The following is a 23535-nucleotide window of genomic DNA, read 5'->3' as shown; positions in this document are numbered from 1 at the left end:
ATTAGTTGAGTTTGCCTGAGTAAACATGTAAGGACTTAAACATCATTATGTTCTTTCACTACAAATGGTTTACAATTTTAAGGATAGATTTTACAAGAATGGGAGGAGGATTTGGAAAGGCTATCTTCCATTGAAATACCTGCTTGTTAAATAGAACGATTGCATTTTTAAACATGATTCATAATAACAGGAAATCACATTGATAGTGAAGGTAAAAATGGACAAATATAATATGATTTAGCCTTTGAGAAAATTGTATAACAGTAGATATGACCCATTCTGCAACCACAAGCAAGGACTCCAGTCTGGAGTTTTGCATGTTCAAGGAACTTAAAGTGATTAAGAATGTTTTATCCTAATTAGTGCTTAGTTCTGAAGCATTTTGTAATAACTTTACCTCAAAGTTAAGCTATATATCACATGAACTCATTCCTACACAGTTAAAAAATAATCGGAGTTTTAAATCCTGGTAGCTCTTTAATTCCAATTTTAAATCATTCTGTTTTACAACATCTAAAAATAGAAATGCGAAGAACGATTTTTATAGATATACAAGCATATTTACTGAGTTTGTACAGGAGATCAGAAGTCAAAACAGCCATGCACTAATGAACTGTGCTGAAAAACAGCTAGGTAAACGTGAATAGAAGGTGCTAATAATTTATTTATCTAGCACTGAAAAAATAGATCAAGTTCTCCTTAAACAATTGAATTTTGCTGATGTTCGCATTGACATTATTATGATCAAGTTCATTATTTGTAATATTTACTGATTTTACACTCCAGTTTCAAAAAAGAAAATAATTTTTTGTTGAAATTCCCAATACTTTGAATAAGTAAAGGTTAATGGGAATTAAAGATTCACGCTTGTTTTTCAGAAATGGCATTAAAAAAGGAATTATTTTATCCGGGAATATTTTAACATATTGCATTGAAGATACTGATCACATATTGCTTCTCCCTTATTGTACATTACATGGCAAACTGACTTATAACATTTCTTGGAGAAACACGCGTAATCCTGCTTTTAGGGACTGAACTACCACACACATTGTGAACTTTGGTTGAGGTGCAATGACCTATCCCTGCCTGCCTGGCCTCAGGGCAATAAGCATTATGACTTAGGCCCACTCTTAAACATGCAGGCTGTGTAAGCCTCAAAGCTGGAATTGTGGTATCATATTGCAGAAAATAGCTCCAAAATTAGAGAGGCCAAAGTTTTGATCTCTCCCATGTTTGGAGGGTGAACAATGGCATCTTCTGTTGCGGCATGACATCAAAGCTCTGCTGAGTAGCCGTCAGAAGTATTAGTTTGTGGCAGATTACTGTGGAAATTCACAGATGTTGTTCTCCTATGAGACACTGAGTTTATGATTCAAGTACACAGTAGCCTAAAGTATTGGATACTCTGTGAAAAGCGAGTGCAAGATTGTAGTTATAGTCCCAGGCCAGGATCTATGAAGTACAATGCATTATATTACTACCTGTACATCACTGCAGGTCACAGTAAGGTCAGCTGCAAAAGAGTCCTATGTTTACATGCTTGTACACGTGCTTATCTCTGTTTACAGCTTGTTTTTGACTTTAGGAAGTGATGAAATCTTTCATAATGCTGACTATTTTGGAAATAAATTTGCCATGCACTACCTGGAAAATACCCATTTGCAACATTAAGCCAACATTGAATTATACACCAACCAATTCGATCTGAAACTATTTTGAAATGACCATCTATTTAGCATTACAGTGGATCCTGGTGAATTGGGCAAATGGTTAATTGGGGCAGCCTATTATTTGGAACAACTCTTAAAGAACGAACACTAATCAAGAAAATTGCTGGGATTCTCTTCGTTTATTTGGGACATTATGCTACATAATGAGGGCAGGAGACTGTTGCCGGATTGCCTACTAGCCACAGAAGTGTGTTCAGACTAACTAGTGTCAGTCACGCCATTAGAGTGAATAATTTTTAAATGACATGTTAAGTATGTTTATATTCAAAAAGCAGTGATTTTTGTTGCTGATAGTTGGTGAGAGATAAGCAATAAGACAATTCTGAACTTTTTTTTATATACCTTTCTAACTATTTCTGTGAAACTTTGGCTAATTGTGGTAGCTGCTTAATTGGTCCAAAATGTACTGGTCCCAACGTGTTCCACTTAACTAGGATCTATTGTATTTCATTTCAGTTATCAGATTATGACACTTTCTTTTTATGTTGCATACCCACAATTAGTAGCAGAACTATTTAAAGGCTAGTTGAACTGGAACCCTGAACAGATGCAAGACTCTTCATCTGATTTAGTACAAGATCTATTTCATAGTGGAACATGGATTATAGGTACAATCAAATCACAAACAGCTGTAACATGTGGCATATGCTGATCTCTAACAGGTGTCCTGATTGTAAAAGTTTTGGAAATAAAAGCAGTATAATTTAAAATAAAATTCACTAGTTTCAAATGTAAAAAAAATACAGCAAAATTTAAATCAACAAATACTGTATCAAAAGCTTATTACCATCAGTTTCAAACATAGTTTTAATTCCAAACTGCTTTGGCGATATGTTCTACACCCTCAAACAATTAATTTCCAAACGTTCCCACTTTCCCTTTGGGTTACAGGGTCACCAAGGTCATATTGAATGTCTGAATTGATTGATAGTCAATCACATGTTTTTGAACTAGCTACATAGCAGAAAGTGATTCTAGCAAGAAATCAGAGTGCTTGTGAGTTGTAAATACAAATTTCAGTAATTTTAAATGTAGGATAATATCTTGGCCACAAATGATGCAGAATTAATAGTCATTGATTTTTACAGTCTTGCAAAATTTGCTGCCTTGATTATGTCAAATATTAAACATAAATTATTTTGGGATTAAATTCTTCTATTTATGCTCTTCAGTATAATTGCTGCATAAAAATCAGGCTATATCGTTCCAGTGAAAAACTTTGTTCTAGAGAGCACCATTTCCAGGTTGGAGAATGGAGGAACAGTTGATGGACAACCCAGAAATTATGGCAGATACTGCAAACTGTAGATTATTTCTACCCTGGAATGAATCAGTTAAAGAAAATAACTGGCAGGGTATTTCAAATAAGGTCAGTGACCCTATTCAAATAAATGAGACAGCATAACATGCAAACACTATCCCTGGCCTTTTACTAAGACTGAGGTTGTGCTTGCTAGGGACTTCTGGGATTCATAGTCCTTGTGCAGGATTTCCTAAAGGTTAACTGGCAGGTTGAGTTGGTGGTAAGGAAGGTAATTCAATGTTAACATTCATTTTGTGAGGGTTAGATTATAATATCAAGGATGTAATACTAAAGCTTTATAAGGCATTGGTCAGACCACTCATAGTATTGTGAGCAGCTTTGGACCCCTTAATCTGAGAAAAAACGTGTTGGCATTGGAGAGGGTCCAGGGGAGCTTCACGGGAATTGTTCTGAGAATTCTGGGTTACTATTTGAAAAACATTTGATGACTCTGGGCTTCTTCTTGCTGGAGTTTAGAAGAATGATGGGGGAGGGTCTCTTTGAATTGTACTGAATATTGGAAAGTCAGCTCCATCTCGCCTACAAAGTACCCAAGACATCTTCAAGGAGCAGTGTCTCAGAAAGGCAGCATCCATTATTAAGGACCCAGGGAATGCCCTTTTTTCACTTTTACTATCAGGTAGGAGATACAGAAGCCTGAAGGCACACACTCAGTGATTCAGGAACAGCTTCTTCTCCTCTGCCATCTGATTACTAAATGGACATTGAACCCTTGGACTGTACCTCACTTTTTTAAAAAAATATATAGTGTTTCTGTTTTTTGCATGATTTTAATCTATTCACTATACGTATACTGTATAAAGTATACTGAATAAGATTTATTTAATTTTTTCTTCTTCTATACTATGTATTGCATTGAACTGCTGCTACTAAGTTAACAAATTTCATGTCACATGCCAGTGATAATAAACCTGATTCTGAATTCTGGATAGAGTGGATGTAGGGAGAATGTTTCCTATAATGGGATCAGCGGGCGCAGCGTCAGAGGAGACTTTTTATGCCATTGACCAATACCATTAAGCAAGGGGTCCATGGACACCAACTTGGGGGGAACCTCTGAACTATAAGATCTTACATTTAGAACAGAGATGAGGAGGAATTTCTTTAACCAGAGGACAGTGAACCTGTGGAATTCATTGTCACAGGTGGCTGTGGAGGCCAAGTCATTGAATATACTTAAAATGGAGATTGATGGGTTCTTGATTAGTCGGGGCATCAAAGGTTATGGGGAGAAGACAGGAGATGGGGATGAGATGGATAATAGATCATCCTCGATGGAATGCAGGAGCAGACTCGATGGGCTGAATAGCCTAATTCTATAGAACTGGGATTGAACCTCTCCCTTCTATCTTCCAATATTTTATGATTTTTGACACAATGTTATAATAGCTTTGAACAAAGTGATGCATTATGCTTGCCCATTGCTTAATTACTTTGCTATAGAGAACATTGTTCTCTTTTCTGATTTAGCACCTATGATAGTCCATCTTCTGTTGGCTGATGAGCAAAATTTATTTTGATCACATGAGTAGAAAGGAAAATATGGAGCAACTTGCCTCAATGCTGTACATCTCTTAGCAACTAACTCTAAGGCATGCAAAATTGGGAATGCAGAGAAATGGAAGCACTTATTGTAAAGAATGGAAACTGATTTTGCTTTTCAAAGAACACTTACCTGGATTGCTCAGGGGTCATTGGATATCCACAGCAGTAGTATACATTTGTTTCTAGTTGGCAAAGAGAATCACATCTGATGCCACTTAAATGAACATGGAAATTCTGAACTTCAGGAAAGTGCTTTTTCTTCCCTCTGATGTTACAGTTCTTCACTGGTGGTTCATCAGCTTGCAGCATATTCCCAGTTGGGAAATCTGTGGATGAACTTGGGCAAGATTAGATATGGAGCATTCAACTCATTGAACAGGAACAATTGTGAGAAAGAGGGAAGCCAACAAGTATATTTGATTTTTAAATTAACTTAAATATTTTTAAGTATTTATAAGTGAATATCAGATGCATTCACTAGCAATTCAAGCTCTTTGACAGTTTTCACGTCCTGGATATTTGATTTAACCAGAATGCCCAAAGCATTGCTCAGGCACAGAATTTCCCATTTACAGTTGTAAGTGTGCTGTGCTCTGCTGAATAGCAGTACACTCCAGGAACTTTTTTTCCTTGAGCCTGGTAGGGGGCAATGAGTTTGGGCAGGTTGGCCTAAAACATTCCATGGGTTGCATGCTGTGCACCACTGTTTCAGAATATACCTCAAGAGGAGTGTTCAATGAGTTTATTTCAACTTGCATTCTGCAATAAAAAGAATATTAAAGTCTCCACCAAATAGAATGCTGAATAACAGCAAAAATACTTTGTGAAAATCTTTGATAAGTGCATGAAGATAAAAGGAATAGAGGACCTTAGTATCAGGGCAATAGTGAGAGCTGAGCTGATATAAGATCTAAGGAATGTTGAGTCCATCTGGGTAGAAATTAGAAATAGTAAAGAGAAGAAAAATCACTAGTGGGAGTTCTCTAGAGGCCACTGAATAATAACATTACAGTGACACAGGCAATAAGCCATGAGATATCAGAAGCATTTAAGAATGGAGTAACAATTGTCATGGGGGACTTTGATATGTACATAATTGAGCAAATTAAGTTTGACAAGGCAGTCTTGAGGAGGACTTCATGGAATGCATCAGTGTTAGCTTTCTTGAACAGCAGCTTAGTAAATCTGGAAGGGAAATACTATCTATGATCTAGTCCTGTGCAAGAAGATAGGGTAAACTTGACATTTTTTAGTTGGGGGTCCTCTTGGAAAAAGTAGACACAGTATGATTAAATTTCTCAAACAAATGAAGGCTGCAACAGTTCAGTAAAAACCATGTATTATGCCTAAACCAGAGAGACTACAGTGGGATGAGGTAGGAGCCAGCTAGCATAGGCTGGGAAAAATTGAGAAACTGTATAAGAATTGCAAATAGGTTTTTCACAGTCTTCAAAAAAAGCATATTGCATTTAAAAGCAAGGGCTGTAAGGGTGGGGAGAGCCAGACTTAGACAACTAAGGAAATAAAGGAAGGCATCAAACTAAAAGTTCATGCATATGAAGTTACTAAGAGTAGTGGGAAGTTGGGAAAACCCTAAAAAGCAACAAAGAACCACTAACCAAGCAACAAGGAAAGGAAAGTTCAATTATGAAAGTAAACTAGCGCAAAATATTATAACAGATAGTAAAGGATTTCATAATTATATATAGCAGAAAAGGGGGGCTAAAATAAACCTAGATCCCTTGGAAAACGAGTAAGTGGAATTAATATTAGGTAATGTGGAAATGGCCAAGGCCCTTGTGTTGTATTCATGATGGAGGGTGCGTCTAACATGCCAAAGAGAAATTCTGTGGATACGATGGGAGGTGAGAACCTTGATACAATCACTGTCAATGAAGAGGTGGTGATAAGCAAATAAGTGGGCCTAAAGATGGAATGCCCCCCAGGGTACTGAAAGAAATAGTAGAAATCACCATAGATATATTTTTTGTAATTTACCAAAATTCTCTGGATTGTGGGCAGGTCCTGGTGGACTGGAAGACAGCAAATGTCACGTTACTATTTTAATAAAGTTTTAGGCAAAAGGCAGGTGACTATAGGCCAGTTATCTTAACAATGCTTGAAGGTATCATTAAGAAAAAATATCAAAGCATATGCAGAGAAGTGTTTCCATCAAGCAGACGCAGCATAGATTCGTGAAATGCAAGTCCTGTTTGATAAACCTACTGGAGTTCTTTGAGCGCATAGTGAGTGCAGTGGATAGAGGAGAACAGGCAGATGTTGTATACTTGGGTTTCCAGAAGGTACTTTATAAGGTGCTGCATAAAAGACCTATCCATAAGATAAGGATGCATTTGCAGAAGGCATTTGATAAGTAATGCTCTTTAGTGTGAGGGATGTACAAGTACACTTAAAAAAAAAGGAAATTTGGAGGGCTGGAAGAGCTCATGAGGTGAGGTAAGGGTAAAGGAGAATCCTGAACAATTCCAAAGTATGTTAAGAGCAAAAGGGTAGTAAGGGAGAGACACGGTCAGTGTGCTCATTCATGTATGAAAACATGGAAAATGGCTGAGGTCATACCTGAATACCTCTCATATTTGTTTGCCATGGAAAAGGACATGGAAGCTAGTGAGTTCAAGGAAAAGAGCAGCGATTTCCTGAAACATAACAGCATTATGAAGAGGTGCAATCTTGAGTGCATAGAGCTGAATACGTGTCTGGGCCCTGATCAGGTGTATCCTAGGACATTGTGGGAGGCTTACTGGGCCGCTGGCAAGATTTTGGTAACTTTGTTAGCCACAGGTAAGGTAGCAGAAGACTGGAGGATAGCTACTATTGTGTCTTTCTCTAAGAAGGGCTTCAAGGACAAACCAGTCAATGCCAGTCAGCCTAATACCAATGGTGGGAAAGCTAAGACAAGGACTGATCAGGGATAGTCAGCATGGTTTTGTTCATGGAAAATCATGTCTGACAAATTTGAGTTTTTTAAGGAATTGGTCAAGAGGATTGTCAAGGGCAGAATGGTGAACATTGACTGCATGGACTTCACTGAGACCTTTGACAAGGTGTTGCATCGGAGACTGGTCCAGAAGCTTAGAATATATGAGATCCAGGCTGCCAGAGCAAACCATTAGTAATGTATATTGATGAGTTGGGTAAAAATGTAGGAAGCATGATTACACTATATAATTGCTGGTAAAATGAACAGTGAAGGAGATTGTCTAAGTTTACAGTAGGATCCATATCAACACGGTAAATGGACAAATGGAAATCAACCAAAAAAGTGTGAATTGATGCATTTTAAGAAGTCAAAACCAGGCTAGGGCATACGCAGTGAATGACAAGGCCCGGGAAAGTGTTATTTAACAACAAGGTCTTGAGTTATGAGTACACAGTTTCACGAAAGGGGCAATACAGGCAGTCAGAATGATGAAGAAGGCATATACTTCATTGGCTGAGTGATAAGTATAAGAACTAGGACATCATATTACAGTTGTACAAATCATTGGGTTAGGCTGCATTTAGAATATTACATGCTGTTTTGGACCACTTGCTATAGAGATGTGATAAATCCAGAGGGGGTACAGAAAAGATTCACAAGGATGTTGTTACAAATGGAGAGCTTGAACTATGAGGAAGGACTGGAGAAGCTGCAACAGTTTTTTTCCTGGAGCAAAGGAGGCTGTGGGGTAATATTGTAGAGGTTTACGAGGGGCATAAATTGGGTAGATAGTGGCAGCCTTCTTCTCAAGGCATGGGAGTTTAGAACTAGAGGGCAATTGTTGAAGGTGAGAGTGGAAAGAAAGAAAAGTATTTTGCGCAGAGGGTGATGGATATGATGGAATGAGCTGCCAGAGGTGACGAGAGCGGTAGGAAGAATTACAACTGACATTCAGACAGATAAATGGACGGGAAAGGTTTACGGGGCATAGGCCAGATACAGACAAATTGGATTTGTGTCAATAGGCATTTTGGTCAGCATGGATAAGTTATGCTGAGGGGCCTATTTCTATGGTGGTATAGAATTATGAATTTTTGAATCTGCTATTCATAAATAATCCCAAGCATTCTCTTTGTCTCTCAGTATCTAATGTTATGTGTGTGTAGATAGTTCCTTTTAATAAATAATATAGCTTTTAATTTTTATCACCTATTTTTACGATGTTTCAGAGTTTACTTTATTCTCATTTATACAGTATACTGTAGTCTTACCTTTATTTCATGTTTTGTAAAATATTTAATGAATTAGCTAAAATCTATACATATTCTAGTTTGCATTTGATGGTAATTCTCACTTTGACCGGCTACTAGTCTGTTAGATGACTTTGCTATTGCTGGAAAAGAGAGATTATCTAAACCAGGGTTTCCCAAACATTTTTATGCCATGGACACCTACCATCAATCAAAAGATCTTTGGACCCCAGGTTGGGAACCCCTGATCTAAATTAGTCCAATAGCAAACAATATCTGAGAAGGGAAGATATTGAGATATCTTTTTTTGGGCCACTTTAAGATCAGTAGGAGAACTTGTTACATATCCAATGTCCTTTGTTTCAGCTCAGGCACTGCTGAAATGCTCATTAACATTCTGAGAGGAAGTGTTTTTGACGGAAGAAATCTAATTTGAGGGATTCAAACATGAAGATCTACGAAAGGTCAACAGGAATCTTGGAGCTATAATATCATCATGGAAACATGTACAACAAGCTGGAGGAACTCAGCAGGTCGGGCAGCATCCGTGGAAATGAGCAGTCAACGTTTTGGGCCAAGACGTTGACTGCTCATTTCCATGGAGGCTGCCGTACCTGCTGAGTTCCTCCAGCTTGTTGTACATGTTACTTTGACCCCAGTATCTGCAGTGTACTTTGTGTTTAATATAGTCATGGAGTTTGGAGAAGGAATGGTTAGTTGCAAGGGTAGAGTGGTGAATGGGTTTTGGAGGGAAGGAATAATGAAAATCTATTTCAAGACAGCAATGCCAAAGGGTAATAATTGGTAACACACACAAAATGCTGGAGGAACTCAGCAGACCTGGCGCCAATCCTGCTGAAGGGTCTTGCACTCTTTTCCATAGATGCTGCTTGGCCTGCTGAGTTCTTCTAGCATTTTGTGTGAGTTGCTTAGATTTATAGCATCTGCAGATTTTCTCTTGTTTGTGATAGTAATTGGTAAATTTGTTTATTATTGTTGCATGTACAGTGGGGAAAAAATTGTTTTGCATTCCATCCATACAGATAATTTCATTACATCAGTACATTGGAATAGTACAAGAAAAAAGCAGTAACTGAATGCAGAATAAAATGCTACTGTTACAGTGAAAGTGCAACGCATCCAGACAATAAGGTAAAGGCCATAACAGAGTAGGTTGTAAGGTCAAGATCCCATTTTATCATGCAGGCAGACCATTCAATAGTCTTATAACAGTGGGACAGAAGCTGTCCTTGATCCTGTTGGTACATGCTTTCAGGTTTTTATATCTTCTGCCTGATGGGAAGAGTGAAAAGCTAGAATGTCCAGGGTGGGTGGGGTGTTGGATTATGATGGTTGTTTTACTGATGCGGTGCAAAGTGTAGGAAGAGTCCATTGAAGAGAGACAATCACAAAAAGAACCTGCCAAAGGGTCTTGGCCTGAAATGTTGACTGTAGTCTTTCCCATAGAGAGTGCCCTGGCCTGCTGAGTTCCTCCAGCATTTTGTGTGTGTTTCATGGAGGAGAGGCTGATTTGTTGAGCTGTGTCCTTAATTCTCTGCACTTTCTTGTGGTCATGAGCAGAGTATTTTCAATACCATCTGAATAGAATGATTTGTGTGTACCATTTTGTTCAGTAGGGACAATTTGAATTTTTATAGCCTTCTGAAGAAGTAGAGGTGTTGGTGCACTTTCGTGGCCATGGTGTCCACGTGGTTGGACTATGACCGTGCGTCAGAGATGTTTACTCCTGGAGTTTGAAGCTTTCAATCCTCTTAGCCTCAGCGCTATTGATATAAACAGGACCACTCCTTTCCTGAAGTCAATGATTAGCTCTTTTGTTTTGTTGACATTGAGACTTGGCCCTCCATGGTGGTCACATCTGCAAACTTGTACACAATCAGTACCCCATTCCTGCCCTCTCCCCATATCCCTTGACCCCGCTATCTACAAGAGCTCTATCTAACTCTCTCTTGAATGCATCCAGAGACTTGGCCTCCACTGCCTTCTGGGGCAGAGCATTCCACATATCCACCACTCTCTGGGTGAAAAAGTTTTTCTGCATCTCTGTTCTAAATGGCCTACCCCTTATTCTTAAACTGTGGCCTCTAGTTCTGGACTCACCCATCAGTGGGAACATGCTTCCTGCCTCCAGCACATCCAATCCCTTAATAATCTTATATGTTTCAATCAGATCCCCTCTCATCCTTCTAAATTCCAGTGTATACAAACCCAGTCGCTCCAATCTTTTAACATATGACAGTCCCGCCATTCTGGGAATTAACCTTGTGAACCTACGCTGCACTCCCTCAATAGCAAGAATGTCCTTCCTCAAATTTGGAGACCAAAACTGCACACAATACTCCAGGTGGGGTCTCACCAGGGCCCTGTACAGCTGCAGAAGGACCTCTTTATTCCTATACTCAGTTCCTCTTGTTATAAAGGCCAGCATGCCATTAGCTTTCTTTACTGCCTGCTGTACCTGCATGCTTGCTTTCATTGACTGATGTACAATAACACCTAGATCTCATTGTACTTCCCCTTTTCCTAACTTGACTCCATTTAGATAGTAATCTACCTTCCTGTTCTTGCCACCAAAGTGGATAACCTCACATTTATCCACATTAAACTGCATCTGCTATACATTTGCCCACTCACCCAACCTGTCCAAGTCACCCTGCATTCTCATAACATCCTCCTGACATTTCACACTGCCACCCAGCTTTGTGTCATCGGTAAATTTGCAAATTGAATTGACTTTATTTGTTACATCCTTCACATACATGAGGAGTAAAAATCTTAATATCTCTATCTAAATGTGCAATGTACAATCATAGTAATTTAATATAATTTATAATAAATAGAACAGTCAACGTAATATAGAATATACTCAAATCAGCGTGAGTTAATCAGTCTGATGGCCTGGTGGAGGAAGCTGTCCCAGACCCCATTGGTCCTGGCTTTTATGATACAGTACCGCTTCCCGGATGGTAGCAGCTGGAATAGATTGTGGTTGGGATAGATTGGGTCCCCAATGATCCTATGGGCTCTTTTTACACACCTGTCCTTGTAAATGTCCTGAATCATGGGAAGTTCACAACTACAGATGCGCTGGGCTATCCGCACTACTCTCTGCTGAATACTGCGATTCAGGGAAGTACAGTTCCCATACCAGGCAGTGATGCAGCCAGTCAGGATGCTCTCAATTGTGCCCCTGTAGAAAGTTCTTAAGATTTGGAGCCCCATAACAAACTTCCTCAACCGTCGGAGGTGAACGAGGCGCTGTCGTGCCTTTTTCACCACACAGCTGGTGTGTACAGTCCACGTGAGGTCCTCGGTGATGTGGATGCCGAAGAACTTAAAGCTGTTTACCCTCTCAACCCCAGATCCATCTGTGTCAATAGGGGTTAGTCTGTCTCCATTCCTCCTGTAATCCACAACCAGCTCCTTTGTTCTTGCAACATTGAGGGAGAGGTTGTTTTCTAGACACCACTGTGTCAGAGAGATGACTTCTTCCCTGTAGGCCACCTCATTATTGTTTGAGATTAGGCCAATCAATGTAGTGTTAGATTGACTCTTAGAGTAGGATAAAAGGTCAACACAACTTAATGGACTGAAGGGCTTGTCCAATGCTGTGCTGTTCTGTGTTAAACCTCCAGCTTAGCTGAAATTTTGACGATGATTGTCAAGAAGATTGTTCAATGCTCCTGCTTTGGTGTTCACCATTGTTTTCTGCTAACTGATCCAAGTCTATGTTTGAACATTTGTGAAGTTAATGCCCCATTACAGTTGCCAGATGCCCTAAAATAAATTTTAAACAATGAGATTGCATTTACAAAGGCACTGCCTTTTCTCCAAAAATCACTTATTAGCATTTAACTCATTCTATATTTCTGAGAAAGTATGTAAATATATGTATGATTGATAGGTAAAATATTTAAGGGGAACATCTTCACTCAGAGGTTGATGAGAGTATGGAATGAGCTGCTAACAGAAGTAGTGAATGTGGATTCAATTCCAGCGTTGAAGAGAAATTTGGATAAGCACCCGGATTGGAGGGAAATAGAAGACTATGGTCCAGATGTAGGTTGATGAGACTAAGCAGAATAATAGTCCAGCATGGACTAGATGGGCTGAAGGGCCTATTTCTGTGCTGAAGTGTTCTATGACTTGAAGTATTGTACATTTCAGAAACAAGAATGCTAGTTACCTTGCTTTTAACTAACACCTTTTTGTCTTTTAATTTCATGTTTGCACATTATTCCATTGTAAAGCAATTTGAACTACATAATTAGTATGAAAAGTGCTCTCTAAATAAGTTATTATTATTATTTTTATTTTTTCTCAGCTCAAGCTGGACATAGCCAAGAAAACTCATTTCTCAATTGCTAAGAACTTTAAGACTTTTTTAGTGGTGTTTAGTTTTGTGGCAATAGACAATAGACAATAGGTGCAGAAGTAGACCATCCGGCCCCTCGAGTCTGCACCGCCATTCTGAGATCATGGCTGATCATTCACTATCAATACCCAGTCCCTGCCTTGTCCCCATATCCCTTGATTCCCCTATCCATCAGATATCTATCCAGCTCCTTCTTGAAAGCATCCAGAGAATTGGCCTCCACCGTCTTCTGAGGCAGTGCATTCCACACCTCCACAACTCTCTGGGAGAAGAAGCTCTTCCTCAACTCTGTTTTAAATAACTGACCTCTTATTCTCAATCCATGCCCTCTGGTACTGGACTCTCCCAACATCTGGAACATATTTCCTGCCTCAATCCTATCAAATCCTTTAATTATCTTAAACGTTTCAATCAGATCCTCTCTCAATCTCCTCAATTCCAGCGTGTACAAGCCCAATCTCTCCAATCTCTCTGCGTAAGACAGCCCTGCCATCCCAGGAATCAACCTAGTGAATCTACGCTGCACTTCCTCAATTGCCAGAATGTCCTTCCTTAAACCTGGAGACCAAAACTGTACACAATATTCCAGGTGTGGTCTCACCAGGGCCCTGTACAAATGCAAAAGAACATCCTTGCTCTTGTATTCAATTCCCCTTGTAACAAAGGCCAACATTCCATTTGCCCTCTTCACTGCCTGTTGCACTTGCTCATTCACCTTCATTGACTGGTGAATTAGGACTCCTAGGTCTCCTTGCATTTCTCCCTTACCTAACTCTACACCGTTCAGACAATACTCTGCCCTCTTGTTCCTGCTTCCAAAGTGGATAACTTCACATTTATTCACATTGAATGACATCTGCCAAGTATCTGCCCACTCACTCAGCCTATCCAAGTCTCCCTGTATTCTCCTAACATCCTCTTCGCATGTCACACTGCCACCCAGTTTACTATCGTCAGCAAACTTGCTGATATAGTTTTCAATGCCCTCATCTAAATCATTGACATAAATCGTAAAGAGCTGTGGTCCCAATACAGAGCCCTGTGGTACCCCACTAGTCACCTCCAGCCAGTCTGAGAAACACCCATTCACTGCTACCCTTTGCTTTCTATCTGCCAACCAGTTTTCTATCCATGTTGAAACCCTGCCCCCAATGTCATGAGCTCTGATTTTACTCACCAATCTCCTATGTGGCACCTTATCGAATGCCTTCTGAAAATCTAGGTACACAACATCTACTGGCTTACCCTCATCTAACATCCTTGTTACACCCTCAAAAAACTCCAACAGATTAGTCAAGCATGATTTGCCCTTGGTAAATCCATGCTGGCTCGGCCTAATCCTATTTCTGCCATCTAGATGTGCCACTATTTCGTCCTTTGGAGATTTACATAAATATTGCTGTCTAGCCCTAATTGTTTAATGCTATTGTCTAGTAACACTGGGATGATACCAGTTGTAGATATTACTATTGGGACAATGTATACCTTATTCATATACCATATTCTTTCCATTTTCTCTTTTAATTCAGCATATTTCTAGTATTATTATTTTCTCTTTCACCATGAATGTTTAAAAATGTCACCAGTTGTGGTTACACCCATTCAATTATAATAAGTGTGTTTTTCCACATTCAGCATTGTCACTTGATTTGGTCTGTGTCATATTATCAAGTCAAGTCATGTCAGATTTATTATCGTTTAATTATATACATGCAATATTGTCAAACTATACAACATTTCTCCAAACTAGGATGTAAAGCACCATAGTATACATAACACATAATAACTTATGAAAGTAGGGAGAAGTTGACAGATGGAGTACACATAAATAAAGTGCATAAATTAAATATTGTACGGTACAGAACAGATTAACCAGTGACACTTAGAATGCAATGCGGCAGGGAGTGGCCTGAGGGAATAAACTGTTTCCCATCCTGACTATTCTTGTTTTTATGCATCAGAGTCTCCTGCCTGATGGTAGAAAGTCAAAGATGATGCTGGATGGATGGGTGGGATCCTTAATAATACCAAGGGCCCTGCATTTGCAGCACTCCTGATAAAGGTCCCTGATGGATGGTAGGGAGGCTCCTATGATCCTCTCGGCCGCTCTCACAGTCCTTTGTAGGGACTTCTGGTCTGATGTGTAGCTGCTCCCATACCAGAGGAGATGCAGCTGCGGGATATCATCTGCAATATATGAATCCTTTCATTTGATCCTGGAAATAACAAGATAGATATATCAATGTATAAATGTACAATTGATCTTAGTATATGGATAATCTATGGTTGAGACTGGATGCTGGAATGTGGAGCAAAACAAAACAAGATGCTGGAGGAGCTCAGCAGATCAGGTAACATCTATGGAGGGAACAGGATATTTTGAATCAAGGCCCTTCATCCGGACTGAAAAGTAGAAAGGAGATGGGGACTGTTAATAGATGGAGGGAAGGATTGGAGCAAGAGCTAGCAAGCAATGTGTGCATCCAAATGAGGAGGGGTGATAGGCAAGTGGAGGAGGAAACAGAAAATACCAGAAGTTGGATGACGAGGAACACACCTCCAATTCTACAAACCAGCAGCATGAACAGAGCATTCTACAACTTGCACTAAATTGTTTCACCCAGTCCATATTCTCTCTCCTCCTGATTTTCCAATCCGACTTGAGCATCCAGCACCCTATTTCTTTCCCCTCCTCCACCCACTCTATCTGCCCATCATGCACACATTCCTCCCACTTCCCCCACCCACCCCCACTGGCTCCACCTTCCTCTCTATCAGGTTCCATCTTCTTTAGCCTCGTTGCCTCCACCTATCTCCTCCCAGCCTCTGTTGCCATTTCCTCTCTACCCTCCTCCATCTATCACCTCTCCTCACCTGGATCTACATATCACTAGCTAGCTCTTGCTGCACTCCTATCCGTCACTTTTGCATGAGGCCTATTTCCCCTTTATCGTTCAGTCCAGATGAAGGGTCTCAACCCAAGTCACAAACTGTCCAATTAGAAGTAGTGAATTCAATAACATGCATACTTAATAGTTGGGGAGTCTTTGATCGAACAGCAGTGCAGGCGCAGTAGAAGCGTTCTTGCACAGGTCAGGAAGCTCAACCCAGTCACCATAAAAGCGAGGTGCCGTCATCATCGGAGTGGTCTGAGTCAGAGTGGTAAGGCTTTGGCAAGACATGCAGAGATTAAGTAAGTAGGTAAATTTATTTCTTAATTCTTTTTCTTATTTAACTCTTTGAAGAATAGGGGGCATGTCTGCTGAGCCAGTGGCCTGTTCTGGGTGTTAGATGTGGGATTTTTGGGAGACTTCCAGCCTCCCAGATGGCAATATCTGCACCAGGTGCATCAAGATACAGCTCCTTAAAGACCATGTTAGGGAACTGGAGCTGCAGCTCAATTACCTTTGGCTTGTTGGAGTAAGTGAGGAGGTCATAGACAGTAGCTACAGGGAGATAATCACCGAATGCTACAGGAGACGGATGTCAAGAGAGGGAAGGGAAAATGTCAGATAGTGGAGAGCATCCTCTGGCTGTTGCCCCCAACAATAAGTACTCCAATTTGTGTACAGCTGAAGGGGTCAACTTACCTGGGAGGAGCAACAGTGGCCATGCCTCTGGCCCTGTGGCTCAGAAGAGGATGGCATCAGTAACGATTCTGTGGCTGCATAAAAGAAACACAGATGATAGTTTGCCTCCCAAGTGCCAGGGTCCGCAATGGTTCTGAGTGTGTCCACAATATCCTGAAGAGGGAGTCTGAGCAGCCAGAAGTTGTGGTAATATGAATGTAAGGAAGGACCAGCCAATGATTGGGTACAAATGCAGACAATGCAAGGAGTTAAATTGTACCACAGAGGCAAAATTCGAAACAGCAAAGAATGCAGGACTGAAGGTGCTGTATTAATATGCACATAGTATTTGCAATAAGGTGGATGAAGTGGCACAATTAGTGATTGGTCAGCATGATGTTGTGGGCATCACTGAATTGTGGCTGAAAGAAGGCCATAACTGGGAGCATAATATCAAAGAAAGGCAGGAAGGCAAAGGCAGTGGTGTGGCTCTGTTGGTAGGAGATGGAATTACATCTTTAGAAAGAGGTGACATAAGGTCAGAGAATGTCAAATCTTTATGGGGGGAAGTTAAGAAGCTACAAGGGTAAAAAAAAATTATGGGATTCATATAGACCTCCAAATAGTAGCAAGATGTTGGGTTGAGATTGAAAAGAGAGCTGGAAAGGGCATGTAATAAGGGAATGTCACAATTGTAATGGTGGGCTTCAAGATGCATGGGGATTGGGAAAATCAGGTTGGTGTCAGATTGCGAGAGAGGGAATTTGGTGAATGCCTCCAAAATAGCTTTTTAGAGCAACTTGTGCTTGTGCCTACTTGGGGAAAGGCTATCTTAGATTGGGTGTTGTATAATAACCCAGATTTTATTAGGGAGCTTAAGATAAAGGAACCTTTAGGAGACAGTGATCATAATATGATTGAATTCATACTGGAATTTGAGAGGGAGAAGAATAAGTCACATGTATCAGTATCACAATGGAATGAAGAGAATTACAGAGGCATGAGAGAGGAGCTTGCCCAGGTGGATTGGAGAAGGATACTGGCGGGGATGATGGCAGAACAGAGGTGGACAAAGTTTCTAGGATTAGTTCACAAGGAGAAGGATAGATATGTCCAGCAGAAGAAGAAGTTCTCGAATAGCAGGGGTAGAAAACCATGGCTGATAAAGGAAGTTAAGGACTATCTAAAAGCCAAGGAAAGGGCCATATAATGTAGTGAAAATAAGTGAGAAGTTAGATGATTGGGAAGTTTTAAAAATCTAACAAAGGGCAACTAAAAGAGCCATAAGAATCTAAAAGATGAAATATGAGGGCAGACTAGCCAATAATACAAAGCAGGATGCTAAAAGTTTTTTCAGTTACACAAAGAGTAAAAGGGAGGTGATAGTTGATATTAACCACTGGATAAATGATGCTGGTGAGGTAGTAATGGGGGGATAAAGAAATTTCAGGAAAATATTAAGAAGTACTTTGCATCATTCTTCACTGTGGAAAACAATATCTGTGTGCCAGAGGTCCATGAGTGTCAGGAAGCAGGAGTGAGTGCCACTGCTATTACAAAGGAAAAAGTGCTGGGCATACTGAAAGATCTTAAAGTGGGTAAGTCACCTGGACCAGATAGACTACATCCCAGAGTTATGAAAGAGGTTGCCGAAGAGATAGTAGAGGTATTAGTTATGATCTTTCCCGAAGCACTCGATTCTGGCATAGCTACGGAGTACTAGAAAATTGCAAATGTCACACTACTCTTTAAGAAGGCAAAAGAAAGGAATTTATAGATCAGTTAGCCTAACCTCCATGGTTAGGGAATTGTCCGTTGTTTTGGGGTTCTTCCCCGCTTGGCGGCGCAATAATATCAGTGCTGGACTCTGGAGCGAAGGTTCCCAACTTTGAGTCCAAGTCAGGTTGAGCGTCGAGCTAGCAACTCGGCCTCATAAAAGCAAGAACAGCTTGCTATGGAAACACCGTCATGACAGTGCCCTGATAACTCAACTGCCGAGTTAAGGGCTATTCTTCTTCTTCTTCTTCTTCATGGTTCTTGGAGAGTAATGATAAAATGTCAAAGTCAGCATGGTTTCTGTAAAGGGAAATCTTGCCTGACAAATCTGTTAGAGCTCTTTGAAGAAGTAACAAGCAAGGTGGACAGAGGAGAGGCAGTGAATGTTATTTACTTGGATTTTCAGAAGGCACTTGATAAGGTGCCACACATGAGGCTGCTTAACAAGATAAAATCTCATGGCATTACAGGAGAGATACTGGCATGGATAAAGGAATGGCTGACAGGCAGGATGCAGTCAGTGGGAATAAAGGGACATTTTCTGGTTGGCTGCTGGTGACTAGTGGTGTTCCTCAGGTGTCAGTATTGGGACCGTTACTTTTCACATTGTTTGTCAATGATTAACATAATGGAGTTAATGGCTTTGTTGCAAAGTTAACAGATGATACTAAGATAGGTGAAGGGATATGTAGTGCTGAGGAAGCAATGCAATTGCAAAAGGACTTATACAAATTGGAAGAATGGGCAAAAAAGTGGCAGATAGAATACAGTGTTGGGAAAGTAAAAGGAATAGAAGTGCAGACTATTATCTAAGTGAGGTGAAAATTCAAACATCAGAGGTACAGATGGACTTAGGAGTCATTGTGCAAGACTCCTGGAGGGTTAATTTATAGATTGAGGCTATAGTAAAGAAAGCAAATGTAATGTTTGCATTAATTTCAAGAGGAATAGAAAATAAAAGCAAGGAGATAATGCTGAGGCTTTATTAGACACTAGTCAGGCCACACTTGGAATATTGTCTAAGTTTTAGAAATATAGAAACATAGAAAACCTACAGCACAATACAGGCCCTTCAGTGCACAAAGCAATGCCAAACATGTCCTTACCTTAGAAATTACCTCGGGTTACCCATAGCCCTCTGCTTTCTGAGCTCCATGTACCTGTCCAGGGATCTCTTAAAATACCTTATCGTATCCGCCTCCACCACCGTTGCTGGCAGCCCATTCCACACACTCACTTCTCTCTACATAAACAAAACTTACCCCTGACATCTCCTCTGTACCTACTTCCAAGCACCTTAAAACTGTGCCCTCTCATGCCTCCTAGAACTAGAGGCCACAACTTCAAAATTGAGGGGCAACCCTTTAAAACAGAGGTAAGGAAGAAATTTTTTAGCTAGGGAGTATTGAATCTGTGGACTGCTCTACCACAGACAAGTGTGGAGGCCGAGACTGTGGGTATATTTAAAGCAAAAATTCATGGTTTTCTGATTGGTCAGGGCATCAAAAGTTACGTCAAGAAGGCAGGTGTACTGGGGTTGAGTGGGCTTCAGGATCAGCCATGATGAAATGGTGGAGCAAACTCAATAGGCTAAATTTCCTAATTCTGCTCCCTTGTCTTATGGTAGTATGGTAAACTTTCTCTTGTCATTGGAATGACAAATTGAAAGTACTTTCTTATGATATCTGTAACAGCTGCCAGGATTCTCTTTAATGACCTGACAATAATAAAATCCTGCTACTTCACACACAAAATTTATCCTCTGCAACACAAAAAAAAGAAGAGTGTTTTGCAGTTAGGAACAGACAAGTATAAATTCTCCAGTTAATGCCAAGCCTACAACAGCAATTAGTGCATTATTTAAAAATAAAATAGAATTAACAAATGTTCATTGCTTACTTAACAAGATGGCTTAACATGTTCAACCAAATTTGTAGTTGAAAGGTAATATAAATGGTCTATATAAATGTCATTGTACTAATTTGTGTAAATTGGTACTTTTCTAACTATATTTTTGTTAACTATATGTGCCTTGCAAAGTCTATAGAAGAATATGATGGAAGGGAGGGCCCAGTGTGATTTGAAATTATTTCTCCGATTATCATTTGGTTCCTGGCCTCAGTTGTGATAGCAGAGGGGTATGCGAGAACAAAGGTGGCAGTCTACATGCTGCTCTCATGATACTTACATTAACTGATTAGCATCTCTAATGATTGGCAACAATTTCTCCACCTACCCTAATCAGTTGGAATGGGTTCTTTACATGTTGGTCTCTTCCATTGCACTCATTTCAAAGAGATTTACTGAGGCACCCCATATCCAAAAGTGCTTTGGTGTCATCGAAAAATATTTTTCTAAAGAGATAGGAATGCATTAATTTTAGTATCGCAGCACTGAAAGGAGCATGACAGTGCAATAATTAAATTGTATGTAAATAATGTCAGAGTGCAACTTGTAGGAATTTCACTTCTGAACTGTTTATTCTAAATCACAGCATAAATAGTCTTGCGTAATTTGGATTCAAGAATGCACAGTAGTGTTAATTTGCATTTGGAATTTTGTCAAAAAGGTATGCAGGACTGTTTTGAAATTAAATTTCCAATTGCATATTACTCTTAGAATGAATGCAGAAAATTATTTGGATATAGCTAAGTTTTACCAAAAGGTCTCTGCACAAATGCTCTGGGCATCATGACATCAATCCACATACGTCATAATCCAATAGACTGGAAATCAGGAAAACACAGGCCAGACTGGAAGAGCCAGTCAGGAACAATGCTTTAAAATCCAAATGACAAATGCACTTCCTGTTTGTCTGAAGAAATGTAATTGAATCAATTTAATTGTGCACTTTGGTTTGAAAGAAATCTCAAGTTTATGCTTATCATTATGATCTGAAACAGAATATTATACACTATAACTCATGTTGATAATCAGAATTTTGTCTTTTGATGGAAGTAACTGAAGTACTGTGGATTGTTTAGACTTGTTGACCATATATGTTTCCTGCTGATGGTCCATTTGTATTTTTGTTTCTTCATTTTTGATTAAATTTTATTTTTGATTTAGAGGAATCATGGTGAATGTGAATAAATAACAAGAACTTCTTGTTTATTTGTATATTGAAATTGATAATGCACAAATTAAAATTTTCAACAACCAGTATATTTTATACTTATCTTTAAAGATAAGCTATCATATTTCTTTTTATTTTCAGGTTGATTTGGACTCTTGCTTGAAGACAAGTGCTTTCTGTATTAAATGCTTCAAAGAGCTTAAACAATGGATATATAATTAGTATATTAATTAATGTGTAACCTAGAGATTTATGTCAAAATGAAATGCTTTCATGCAAGAATTAATAAAGCATTAAGGGGAGTTTGTTGTTAACATTGGTTGTATCAGACACAGTGATATGTAAATATCTAAATGTTCACCTCTGTTTTTGAATAAAACTGAACCGTATTTAGAAACCACTATAACACCAAATACTGTTAAATGATTTTCAAATGCATTGCCAATTGTATTCCTATGTTAATCAAAAACGAGTAATTTATTTTTAAAAACATTTGTTTTAATTGAGTTAAAAACTTTGCACAATGAAACGTATTTTGACCACAAATATTCTACTCCATAATAAATTGAAATGTAGCTTGGTTTACTCACCAGGTGAATGATATGCTCTTAATTAGCACATCTATGTGATGTAAAACATTGTTGGATGTCTCAGAAAATTTGGCAATGAACCCAAAGTATTCTATAATTTTCAAATGAATATGTATTTGGGGCCCTTTAATGGTTTGAAAGTCATTCAGACTAATCAATATTCAAGTAAAAGTATCAAGCTAAATAAAATGATATAGAGAATGACATCTTGTTTTCTATTCATTGGAATTTTATGTTACCTAGATGTCAATAGCAACACATTTGCTAGATTAGTTGTGCTATTCATGATATAGTTCTACTATCAAATATTCAGTTCAATTTTCCAAATCGGCAAGCAGGTATGCGTCTTATTAAGATATTTCTAGAGGCACAGAGCGTGTGATAGAAGACCCGTATAACCACATAACATCAAAGGAGAGCTTGGCTTTATACACCCAGGTCTAGGCTCTTTTTCTTTCAGAATTCTGTTACCAATCTACCTAGACAAATTGCAATCATTGAAATAAAATGCCGCTAGTATATATTTTTAAAAATCAAGGCTCCTAAAAAGCTTCCATATTTGTTTAACCTTTGGGGAACTGTAACGTGAAATTTCATTGATTCGAAAACCATAAAAGCTGGCTGTGTTACGCAACTATTAAAGTGCCTGTGTGAGATTCAGATTTGTGAAGCTGGAACGGCGGAATTATTCTTTATGGATTTGGTTTGTTTCTAAGACAAATCGTACAGGCCAACTGTCTCAGGACGACCGGACAATTTGAAGTTTTCTGAAGAGGGTTGAAAGTAATCTTGATTAATGTTTTTTCTTAGTCTTCATTCCATTCAATTTTTGTTAAAAAAAATTGGGAACTCAATGAGTCTTTCATATCCCTAGACCATATTATGTAAAATATGTTTCTAAATAATAACTGCGAAAAAAGTCCAAGTTAAATGCATTAACTTGGCAGTACCCTGGCACAGCGTGAAACTCCCATCTCACCACGATTGAATCTGGAGCCGTGGGAGAGGACTTGGCGCTCTAATCCCTTCAAAAGAGCCGCTCCATTTAAAACTATGCAAGTCTCAAAAGTCTTTGAGAGGATACCGATTGTTGCTACAGGAAAGGATGATAAAGATCTCTGTGTGTTATCGTTTAGAAGGATTTCGTTTGCAATGTGCGCACAATTGAAGTTAACGATTGCTGTCAGGATCATGTTACCTGAAGAAAACACTCTATAGTGTTTTCTTAAACTTTTTAAGTTAACCCAATGAGTAGCCTAACCTTGTTTTACTAAACGTTAGCTATCAGCTTATGCTTTGATATTCAGATATTCGCGTGTATCTCACGTCTGACGC

General features: G+C 39.2%; 1 protein-coding gene across 7 annotated transcripts in view; it reads left to right on the top strand.

The window, feature by feature from the left end:
- Window positions 1-22471, top strand: part of myo3b (myosin IIIB) — a 481967-nt gene extending 459496 nt beyond the window's left edge. Inside the window, exon 36 of one of the 7 annotated variants that reach the window (XM_059966610.1) lies at window positions 21752-22471. In XM_059966610.1, coding sequence (XP_059822593.1) covers window positions 21752-21773 — 22 coding nt within the window. In that variant the 3' untranslated portion in view covers window positions 21774-22471. The remainder of the gene's footprint in view (window positions 1-21751) is intronic. The other 6 variants (XM_059966606.1, XM_059966605.1, XM_059966608.1 and 3 more) reach the window with 6 other exon arrangements.
- Window positions 22472-23535: the final 1064 nt, after the last annotated feature.

The sequence above is a fragment of the Hypanus sabinus genome, chromosome 4, assembly GCF_030144855.1.
Source record: "Hypanus sabinus isolate sHypSab1 chromosome 4, sHypSab1.hap1, whole genome shotgun sequence".
Lineage (NCBI taxonomy): Eukaryota > Metazoa > Chordata > Chondrichthyes > Myliobatiformes > Dasyatidae > Hypanus > Hypanus sabinus.
This window is presented reverse-complemented; position numbering and strand designations above follow the sequence as displayed.